The following is an 11786-nucleotide window of genomic DNA, read 5'->3' as shown; positions in this document are numbered from 1 at the left end:
TGAGAAGTATTTTTAAATTAAAATATAGTTGGGTAGGATTATTGTGAAGTCAAGCTTCTCTATGATGAATGTTTTTGATGAAGACAAAACTCCAAGCAACAAGAAGGCAAAGATGTTATTCTATGATAAAGCATCTTGATTCAAGAAGTTAAGCTTTTCACTTCAAGAAGGTATAATGAGAATACTTACCTTCACTAAAGTCTTAGATGGTCAAGTATTCATATGGTTATTGCATAACTTTTCATTGTGCATGGAAAATGACTTAGAATAATTTTTTGCATTTTCAAACTGGGTAAATCGATTTACCTATAAGGGAAATCGATTTACCACTGAAGCTTACATATTTTTTAAAAGCAAAATTTAAATTTTTCACTTAGGTAAATCGATTCACCACTGGAGCATTACATTTCCAGAAGCGAAATTTCAAATTTTTTAACTAGGTAAATCGATTTACCTCTTAGGGAAATCGATTTACCACTGAAAGTTTTTGAAAATTTTTAAACGTTGCAACAGGGTAATCGATTTACCCATTATGTAAATCGATTTACCAATGTGCGTTTCTGAAAAATCAGTGGTTGTTCATACACCTCTTCATGCACCATTTTATGGAATCTTTTCATTTCATCTTTGACAATTGTTCATGATTTTTTCAGAACATTACCATGTTTCATTTGAGGTGTTATGTGCATATAAATACATGATCTTTCAAATTCAAATTTCACCTCTTCCAATCAATCTCTTTAATTTTCATAATTCACACTTATTGTTATAAACCTTTATTCAAGATATTTTCTGCATATTTTCATATCATTTAAAATAGAAAATTCTTGAGCAATCTAATATTTTTGTGTGGTGAATTATTTTCATTGGAAGAGAAGATCAAGCAAATTGATATATCACTTTGTGTGATCATTTTACTACAAACTTTACATTCAATCCATTGTTGTAATCCATATCTTATTTTTTAGAATTGTTGAAAAATAAGATTGTGTGTTTTGTAAACACTTTGCTGTCCAGGATTGTTGGAAGCAAGAGAATTGAGTTTGAGAGGATTCTTCTCATATTAACTTGGTGAACCACAAGAGGTTGTTCTTGGTGATTGTGTCTGTCGTGTACAACTCATAACAGATAGTAAATTCTCTTTCGTGTTGAAAGGAGAGTGGAGTACTCTCGATCTGTGAGGGGAACCACTATACATCACTGTGTCCTTTACCTTCCGCACTTTACCGCTTTTCATCACTTAAGCATTTCAGAAAGTAAAAGTTATAAACCGTCAAAAATATGGAAAATACTCTAAGTGCCTCATTCACCCCCCCCCCCCCTCTAAGGCACTTCTTAAATTTACAATTGGCATCAAAGCAGGTTATAGGTAACCAATTCCTAAAAGATCCGCATGGCTTCCGCAAGCACGAATCCGTTTTTTAAAGACGGTGGAAGTAGTAACAAACCACCACTTTTCTCTGGAGAATATTTTGATTTTTGGAAGATTCGTATGAAGGGACATCTAGAAGCCCAAGGAGAAGGCATATGGGAAGCCGTTGAAAATGGTCCACATAATCCTACGAGTGTGATCAATGGCGTTGGTACTCCAAAGATAAAGAGTTCGTACGATGAAGATGATAAGAAAAAAATATTAAATGAAAAGAAAGCAATAAACATTCTTTAAAGTGCTTTAAGCATGGATGAGTTCTTCCGCATATCTCAATGCAAGTCGGCGAAAGAAATATGGGACACCTTAGTGGAGACACATGAAGGCACCGCCGAAGTAAAGAGATCAAGGTTGAATACATTAAGTCAAGAATATGAGATGTTTAGAATGCTGCCCGGAGAATCCATCGTGGCGCTACAAAAGAGATTTGTTCACTTGACAAACCATTTGATTGCTCTCGGAAAAACATTCATAAATGGAGATCTCAATCTTAAAGTACTAAAATCATTGACTCGAGAATGGAAACCGAAGGTGACGGCTATCTCCGAAAAGAAAAGTCTTTCAACAATGACGTCCGCATCACTCTTTGGCAAACTTTAAGAACATGAGTTAGAACTTGGTAGGCTTGAGAAACATGAATGTCAAGAAAAGAAATGTAAAGGGATTGCCCTGAAGGTAGACTCAAAAGAACATAAAGATGATGACGCATTGGAGGAAGATGAGAATTTCATGCTCCTTGTTAAAAGACTCGATAAGTTCTTTAACAAAAATGATAAATCCTTTAACGCTAAAAAGAATAGACATTTCAGAAAAAAAGGAGGCCACCACATCTATGCAAGATGTAACATGCTATGAATGTGGAAAACAAAGCCACATAAAGCCGGAATGTCCTAAACTTTCAAAGAAAGGAGGATTCAAGAGCAAGAAGGATTTCAAAAATAAAAAGGCTTATCTTGCATGGGAGGACAATGAAATTAGTTCTTCATCTGGATCGGATAGCGAGGAATGTGCAAACTTGGCGCTAATGGCTTCACATCATTCCGATGATGAAGAAGACGTTAGTAATAATTTTTCTATTTTTGATGATGATGCACAAGATGCAATTAATGAATTGTTAAATGAGTGCAAAATTCTTTATAAAACTATATCATCTCAAAAGAAACAAATTTCTTCCTTGGAAGAAAAGATTGAAGCTTTTGAAAATAAGAAACAAGAGATGATTAGTGAAAAGAAAAATTTTGTATGTCTAGAGTGTAAGTCTCTCTCGTTCCAAATTGTCCAACTTAAAAGAGTCCTTGAAAGATATGAAAAAGGACAAATTGGTTTGGAAGGGGTTCTTAGCCAACAAAGGTACTCAAATGACAAAAGTGGACTTGGTTACTCCATATTTTCTAAACCAAGTACAAGTAAAACTATCTTTGTAAGGCCTAAGGATCAACCTCCAAAAGAAAGAGTCAACACACTAAAAGTTGTGCATCAACATCCTAAAAAGAAAAAGTTTATCAAGAAAAAGCCTTTCATTCCTAGATATAAAAACAATTTTGAACCAACCTGTTTTTATTGTGGTATTATTGGCCATACACCTAATGCTTTCTACATTAGAAATTTTAGTGTAGCAAAAGGGCATTATGTTTGGGTTGAGAAAGGTACTAATTATAAAGGACCCAAAGCAATTTGGGTACCTAACAAAACTTAACTTTGTTTTGTAGGTGTGCTTGAAGGCCACAACAAATCTTTGGTATTTGGATAGTGGGTGCTCCAAGCATATGACCGGTGATGTGCACAAATTTCCAGATCTAAAGCTTAAGGCCAAGGGTTATGTTACTTATGGAGATAGCAACAAAGGAAGAATTCTTGGCATAGGCAAAGTAGGTGCACCAAATTTCATATCCATTGAAGATGTACTTTATGTCGAAGGACTAAAGCACAATCTCTTAAGCATAAGCCAACTTTGTGACAAAGGATTCAAAATAAGATTCACAAAAGATGAATGCTTAATTGAAGATGAAATCACACAAGAGGTAATGCTTATAGGTAAGCAAATTAATAATATTTTCATGATTTCCCTTGACGATGTTTCTTTGAAGGTTAAGTGTCTTGTGGCAAATAACAACAACTCATGGTTATGGCATAAGAGATTTGCTCACATTCACATGGAGCACTTGAATAAGTTAGTAAAACATGACCTTGTCATTAGATTGCCAAAGATAAAATTCATCAGAGATAGGCTTTGCGATGCATGTCAAAAGGGGAAGCAAACCAAGTCATCTTTCACATCCAAAAATGTGGTGTCCACTTCTAGGCCACTACAACTATTACACATGGACTTATTTGGTCCATCAAGAACAAGAAGCTTCGGAGGTAACTTATATGCTTTAGTTATTGTTGATGATTATTCTAGATACACTTGGACTTTCTTTTTAGTGCAGAAAAGTGACGCATTCAAAGCATTCAAGAAGCATGCAAAACAGATTCAAAATGAGAAATCATTAACAATTGCCTCCATAAGAAGCGATCATGGTGGAGAATTCCAGAATACCTCCTTTAAAGATTTTTGCGAAGATCAAGGAATATTTCACAACTTCTCGGCTCCAAGGACTCCACAACAAAATGGAGTAGTTGAAAGAAAGAATAGGTCATTGGTGGAACTTGCAAGAATAATGCTTAGCGACTCAAATCTTCCTAAGTATTTTTGGGCAGATGCGGTTAGCACGGCGTGTTTTGTAAGCAATAGAGTTAACATAAGACCTATCCTAAAGAAGACTTCATATGAACTCTTCGAAGGAAGGAAACCCAACATATCTTTCTTTCACATCTTTGGATACAAGTGCTTTGTTCTAAACAATGACAAAGACAACCTTGGTAAGTTCGACGAAAAATCGGATGAAGGTATTTTTCTTGGTTATTCTTTTACAAGTAAGGCATACATAATTTATAATAAAAGAATTTTAAATATAGAAGAATCCATGCATGTTAAGTTTGACGAATCTAACCCCTCGAAAGAGGAAATTATTGTTTGTGATGATGATGATGATTTTGTAGAAATTCCTAAAGAAGATACTTCAAACAAGGATCAAGAAGCACCGATTCAACAAGAGTCAAATGAAAATGATCTACCTAAGGAATGAAGAACTCATAGAGATCATCCCATTGACAAAGTAATTGGTGACATTATTCAAGGTGTTGCTACAAGATTGAATCTCAAGGATGCATGCTTAAACATGGCGTTCGTTTCTCAAATAGAACCTTCCAAAATTGATGAAGCTCTAGAAGATGATCAATGGATTGTTGCTATGCAAGAAGAATTAAACCAATTCGAAAGAAATCAAGTTTGGGAACTTGTTCCTAGACCAAATGGTAAGCACATCATTGGAACAAGATGGGTGTTTAAGAACAAGCTTGATGAGAATGGAATAATTGTTCGAAACAAAGCAAGATTGGTCGCTCAAGGGTACAATCAAGAAGAAGGAATCGATTTTGAAGAAACTTTCGCTCCGGTTGCAAGGTTAGAAGCTATTCATTTATTACTTGCTTACGCATGTTCAATGAATTTTCAGCTTTTTCAAATGGACGTCAAAAGCGCCTTCTTAAACGGCTACATCAACGAAGAAGTCTATGTCAAACAACCCCCAGGCTTTGAAGACTTCAAGAATCCTTCACATGTATACAAATTGAAGAAAGCGCTCTATGGATTAAAACAAGCACCAAGGGCGTGGTATGATCGTCTAAGTAATTTTGTATGTGAAAAAGGTTTTGAAAAAGGCAAAGTAGACAAGACCTTATTTATCAAGAAAATAAAAGGGAATGCCTTACTTGTTCAAGTCTATGTAGACGACATAATCTTCGGTTCATCCAACAAAGAACTATGTGAAGAATTTGCGTTGATAATGCAAGGTGAATTTGAAATGTCCATGATGGGAAAGATGAACTACTTCCTTGGATTGCAAATCAAGCAACTAGAAGACGGAGTCATTATCAACCAATCAAAATACTGCAAAGAGCTTCTAAAGAGATTTGAAATGGATGGTTGTAAAGAAATGTCAACACCAATGGGCTCTGGAACTTATGTTGATCAAGACGAATCGGGTGTGTCAATTGATATCACGAAGTATCGAGCAAATCCAAAGGAGTCACATCTCACGGAGGTCAAAAGAATCATGAAGTATCTCAAAGGAACAACCAACGTTGGCTTATGGTATCCTAAAGGTAGCATTTGTAAGTTAATTGGTTATTCTGACGCGGATTATGCAGGTTGTAAAACAGATAGAAAAAGTACTAGTGGTACATGTCACATCCTTGGAAATGCATTAGTTTCGTGGGTTTGCAAGAAACAAGCATGTGTTTCTCTAAGCACTGCCGAGGCAGAATACATAGCCGCAGGTAGCTGTTGCGCTCAAATACTTTGGCTTAAGCAACAACTTTGTGACTACAGACTCGATCTTGGATGCATTCCTCTTCGTTGTGACAATACAAGTGCAATTAACATTACAAAGAATCCGGTCATGCACTTAAGGACCAAACACATCGACATTCGACACCATTTCCTTCGTGATCATGTGCTTAAAGGCGATGTTGAAGTTAATTTTGTCGATACTCATAATCAACTGGTGGATATCTTCACAAAGCCGCTCGCAAAAGAACCATTCTATAAGATTCGAAGAGAACTTGGGATTCTAGATGAGTGTGACATATAATTCATCAAAGGTGCACATACGCTTCCAACTCATCTATTTACTTGTGAAAAAAATTTCATGGCTTTTCTTTTACATTATTCATTGGGTGTCTCTTGCATGAATCTTTGTGAAAAATATGTGTTTTTTTTTGCTTTTTCACTGAGTAAATCGATTTACTCTTTATACAAATCGATTTACACATAAAACAGTAGCACTGGTTTTTGTATTTGGCATATCTGACACTGAGTAAATCGATTTACCCATGTTGTAAATTGATTTACCCATAAAACAGTAACTTTGTTTTTTCGTGTTTGGCATTTTTTGGACTAGGTAAATCGATTTACCCTTGATGTAAATCGATTTACCCTTGAAACTTCTCACTTTTTGTGCTTTCTGACCTCTTGAAGGTATTTGTTACAAGTTATGTTGTATATTCTATTTTATATTTGTCATGTGATTATCCTTCACCCATCTTTCCCTTCTTTTTGATAATGTCAAAGGGGGAGAAAGGTGTATATGCTTGTATGCTTGTGAATTTCCTAAGGTACAATTGATACAAATCCTCTTCAAGATGATCAAGTCAACATGATCATAAGCTTCTCAAATTTAGGGGGAGTTATACATCTCAGGGGGAGAAAGTTTGGTTTCCGGAAATTGCACGCATCAAAGAGGATTATTTGTCATCATCAAAAAGGGGGAGAATGTGAAGTCAAGCTTCTCTATGATGAATGTTTTTGATGAAGACAAAACTCCAAGCAACAAGAAGGCAAATATGTTATTCTATGATAAAGCATCTTGATTCGAACACCTGTTGTAGTTCATTCCCATTACTGACCACCTAAGATAAAAAAGAAGTGAAAAATATTATTTACTGTTAATTATAATATTAAATATAATTAACTAAATGGTGAATGGTAAAGTGTTAGACTTACTTGGTTGCAAATGAGAACACGAATGGACGCTCATTTATCGGGACGAGCGACGACATTCTTGACCAACCCCAAGCTTGAAGCAAATACGCACATGAAAAAAAGTACATGTATTCTTTTTTGTAGTTCTACAATTGCACTATATAGATGGGCCAACATAGTTGAACCCCAACTATAAGTGTTTACCTTATTAATGTTGCGTAATAAAGGTAAATACATTATATTTATAGAATTACCTGTATTTTCTGGAAACAAAAAATTACCAAATAAAATCATAATATAATACTGAGCTTTTATTATTTTCTCATACTCGGTTGAATCGTCGGACATACTATACTGGCATAATATTGTTTTAGGTATTTTAAATTTATACCTTGCCCCCTTGCTTGACCGGATGTGTCTCCCTCAGTTCCGTCGTCTAACAAAGGGGCACCCAATAATTTATTGCAGATATTGTTGTCTTGGTTAACTCGACCATTCACTGCCTTTCCATCTATACGGAGACCCAACAACATGTACATGTCCTCAAGTGTGATGGTACACTCACCAATCGGAAGGTGAAATGTGTGGGTCTCGGGTCTCCACCTCTCCAACAAAGCCAGAATGAACTTGTAGTTCACCGAGTACGAAACAATGTTGAGTAGATTTCCAAATCCATATCCTTTAATATATGGTTCTATTAAAGGATCGTGGAGTACATATTCATGTACACAGTATCTAAACCGCTTCGGATCCTAATAACAAAAAGGTAAGAAAATACAATTAGAAGAAGAAATACATAATCAACAAACATACATCTATAAGAAGTAAGAAAAACATAGATAACAAAGGTATAAGACTAAAAACATAAAAAATAAAAAGAGAGAGATAACATACAAATGCCGAGATATTCTCGAGTGTGCCTCTGTGTTCATCGCCCATAGTCAACAAATACATGATTTGATTTTGCAAAGCTTGAGTGTAGTAGAGGAAACAAGTGTGGTAGAAGAATATAATTGAGTATTGATGAAGATGATTTGATATTGTTGATATGAGAGGCTATTTATAGATGAATGAGTGAGTAGGTTTACAATCTAAGATAAATGTGATTGGTTCCATGGAATGGCAAGAGAAGACAAGGGAATGACAAACTTCAGAAAGCATGTGAGAGAAAGCATGTGAGGAATCTCTTCTAGGAGCATGTGAAGAAACCACATGCAAGGGAAGAGGTGCCCTTCCTCTTGGCGCCTTAGTGTAGGGCAATGGGAAGGGGCGCCCTTCCTAGTGGCGCCTAAGACCAATTTTTGTGAAGAGGCGCCCATCCTTTTGGCGCCCCAGTTACTCTATGGCACCTAGGAAATGGGCGCCTAGGTGGGAATCTTAGTGTTGTTTCTAAGTGTTGGCAGCAATTTTGGTAAAACCTAGAGTGTTCACAAGTTGTCACATGTGATGTCTTAACATAAGATATCTTGTACCTGCTGGATGTTTAAATTATAATTATGCAGGATTTTTCCAGGATGTCAGACCCGATGTCATGACATCTGTATACAGAACATTCAGTTTGAATGTTATGTATTATGTGATTGCGTTTTTAATGCCAATCTGTGTATGATTGATGAGATGATTGAACAAGCTATCAATCAGTAATTACAACGAGATTAACTTATTTTCCAAAGAGATCTAATCAACTGTCATGAGAAGATATGAATGGAAAATAGTTTTAGGGTTTTATGATGTCCAAGCCCAGCCAAATGCTTCTATAAAAAGGACATGGAAAACCTGATTTGATACACAAGAAATAACGAACGAAATATTGAGAGAGAATAAGGGTTTTAGTCTTGTGTGGTCGTGTGAATTGTAAGCCATTCAATTCATCCATAGATGATTGAATTGGTCTGATTTTTGAGTTGTAATTTGTCACTCAAATCTTTTAAGCATGAGTGTGTGTTTACTTGATTGAAGTTGTTAAGTAAGATCAAGTGTGTGTCTTTGAAGAGTGTCTTCTTTTCATTGTAATTCTTGTTTAAATATCACAGGTGTGATTGAGGGGGAGTGAGTGGGATCTCATATCTAAGAGTTCTTAGGTAGAAGTCACACGGGTAGAGATTAGGTGAAAAAGACTGTAACTTGTGTTGTTTACTGAGAGTCTTTGAACCGATTCTATTTTAGTGGATTTCCTACCTGGCTTGGTAGCCCCCAAACGTAGGTGAGTTTGCACCGAACTGGGTTAACAATTATTTGTGTCTCTTGCATTATTGTTCTTTATCTTTTATCCTGTTTGTATTGCTCAGATATTAGTGTCGTGACATTACCTTCGACATCTCATATCTGATACCAGAATTTCAATTGGTATCAGAGCAGGCATCCTGCTCTGGTTCTAGGTGAGATCTAGGGACGATACTTTCTGGTACTATGGAGAGAGATGGAGGATCTGTTCACAGGCCACCTATTTTGGATGGATCCAACTATGACTACTGGAAACCTTGAATGGTAGCCTTCCTAAAATCTCTAGATAATAAGGCTTGGAAGGTTGTGTTAATAGGCTAGGAACATCCAGTAGTTACTAAGGAAGGAGAAGCTACAACTAATAAGAAGCCTGAAGAATAATGGACCAAGGAGGAGGATGATCTAGCCCTTGGAAATTCTAAAGCATTGAATGCTATATTCAATGGATTTGACATGAATATCTTCAGATTAGTAAACAATTGTGAGGTGGCTAAAGATGCTTGGGACATTCTCAAAACCACTCATGAAGGCACCTCTAGAGTGAAGATGTCTAGACTGCAGCTGCTCACTACCAAGTTTGAAAATTTAAGGATGAAAGAAGATGAAAATATTCATGAATTTCATATGAATATCCTTGAAATTGCTAATGCCTCAGGAGCCCTGGGAGAGAAGATGTCAGATGAAAAATTAGTAAGGAAAATACTCAAGTCACTTCCTAAGAGATTTGCTATGAAGGTGACAGCCATAGAAGAGTCTCAAGACATCTCCAATATGAGAGTTGATGAGCTAATTGGATCCCTCCAAACATTTGAGATGGGAATGTGTGATGGATCTGAAAAGAAAGCCAAAAGCATAGCCTTCATTTCAAACACTGAGGAGGAAGAGGAGGAAGGTGGTCAAGATATTGATGAAGATCTGGCAAATGATGTAGCAATGCTGGGAAGACAGTTCAACAGACTTCTGAAAAAGATGGATGTAAGATCTAAGGCTAATGTCAAGAACATCTCATCTGACATCAGTAAATCCAACAATGCTGGAAGAAGAACAAGGTCAGATGAAAAGCCCAAAGAGGGAAAATGAGTTCAGTGCTATGAATGTGATGGGTATGGACACATTAGAACTGAATATGGAACCTACCTCAAGAAATAGAAGAGGAGTCTTGCTGCCACTTGGTCTGATGAAAGTGAAACAAAAGAGTCTGCAAATCTTGTGACTGCCTTGACTGGAAGATGGGGTTTTGATGAAGACTCAACTGATGATGAAGTAACCTTTGAAGAATTGGCCATTACCTACAGAAAGTTGTGTCACAGAAGTGAAGAAGTGTGTCAACAAGTTGAAAGCCAAAAGAAAGTGATAGCACAACTGGAGAATGAGAAGGCAGAACATGTGGAAACCATCTCCAAATTGAAGACTGAAGCTGTATTCTTGAATTCTAAACTAGAAGAGATGACCAAGTATGTAAGAATGCTAAACAATGGATCTGACACCTTAGACAAAATTCTTCAGACTGGACAAATAACAGGAGACAAGTCTGGCATTGGGCTCAATGAATCTAAACCTGAGTGCATCCACTCTGGTAGCAAACCAAAGTCCAAACCTAAGTGCAGTCACACTGGGAACAAACCAGAGATGTCACATCATATGTCATAACATCATAAAGGAAGACACCAGAAAGGGAAACATCAAAGACGGAGATGCCATTACTGTAGAAAATTTGGCCACATAAAACCATTCTGCTATAAGTTGTATGGCTATCCTAGTCCTGCTCATCATCAACCTAGACCCAAACATCAAAGACCTGTCAACAAAAAGCAATGGGTTCTTAAGACTGATGTTACAAGTCTGATAGCTCACACTTCCTTCAAAGTTTCAGCCATAGAAGATTGGTATTTTGACAGTGGGTGCTCTAGACACATGACTGGAAACAAAAACCTACTAACTGGCCTTCATCCTCATGCCACTAGCTATGTAACCTTTGGTGATGGAGAAAAGGGTGAAATCAAGGGTATTGGTAAGCTTGACTGCCCTGGAGTTCCTGACCTTGACAATGTCCTACTTGTTAAGGGATTGACTGCAAATTTAATAAGCATCAGTCAACTGTGTGACCAAGGTCTAAATGTTAACTTCACTAAAATTGAATGTCTGATTACTAACAAAGAAAGTGAAGTGATCATGAAAGGAGTCAGGTCTAAAGACAACTGTTACATGTGGAGTTCTCAAGAAACTGGTTACTCTTCAATGTGTACTTTAGCCAAAGAAGAAGTGAAGATATGGCATCAAAGATTGGGCCATCTACATCTTAAAGGTATGAAGAGGATTATATCTGTTGAAGCTGTTAGAGGAATTCCCAACTTGAAGATTGATGAATGAAAAGTCTGTGGGGAATGTCAGATTGGAAAACAGACAAGGATGTCACACCAGAAGCTCAGACATGACACCACTTCCAAAGTTCTGGAACTCCTCCATATGGATTTGATGGGACCCATGCAAGTGGAAAGCCTTGGTGGGAAGAAGTATGCATATGTAGTGGTGGATGACTTCTCCAGATAC

At 36.7% G+C, this 11786-nt stretch overlaps 1 protein-coding gene across 1 annotated transcript; it reads left to right on the top strand.

The window, feature by feature from the left end:
• The first annotated feature begins 5316 nt into the window (after positions 1-5316).
• Positions 5317-6123, top strand: LOC127093933 (uncharacterized mitochondrial protein AtMg00810). The gene is made up of 2 exons (XM_051032822.1): positions 5317-5515; positions 5681-6123. Exons 1-2 carry the CDS (start codon positions 5317-5319, stop codon positions 6121-6123), a joined length of 642 nt encoding a protein of 213 aa, XP_050888779.1.
• Positions 6124-11786: the final 5663 nt, after the last annotated feature.

This window comes from Lathyrus oleraceus, chromosome 6, assembly GCF_024323335.1.
Source record: "Lathyrus oleraceus cultivar Zhongwan6 chromosome 6, CAAS_Psat_ZW6_1.0, whole genome shotgun sequence".
Taxonomy (NCBI): Eukaryota; Viridiplantae; Streptophyta; class Magnoliopsida; order Fabales; family Fabaceae; genus Lathyrus; species Lathyrus oleraceus.
The sequence above is the reverse complement of the archived record's forward strand: the minus strand, read 5'-3'. Positions and strand labels throughout refer to the sequence as shown.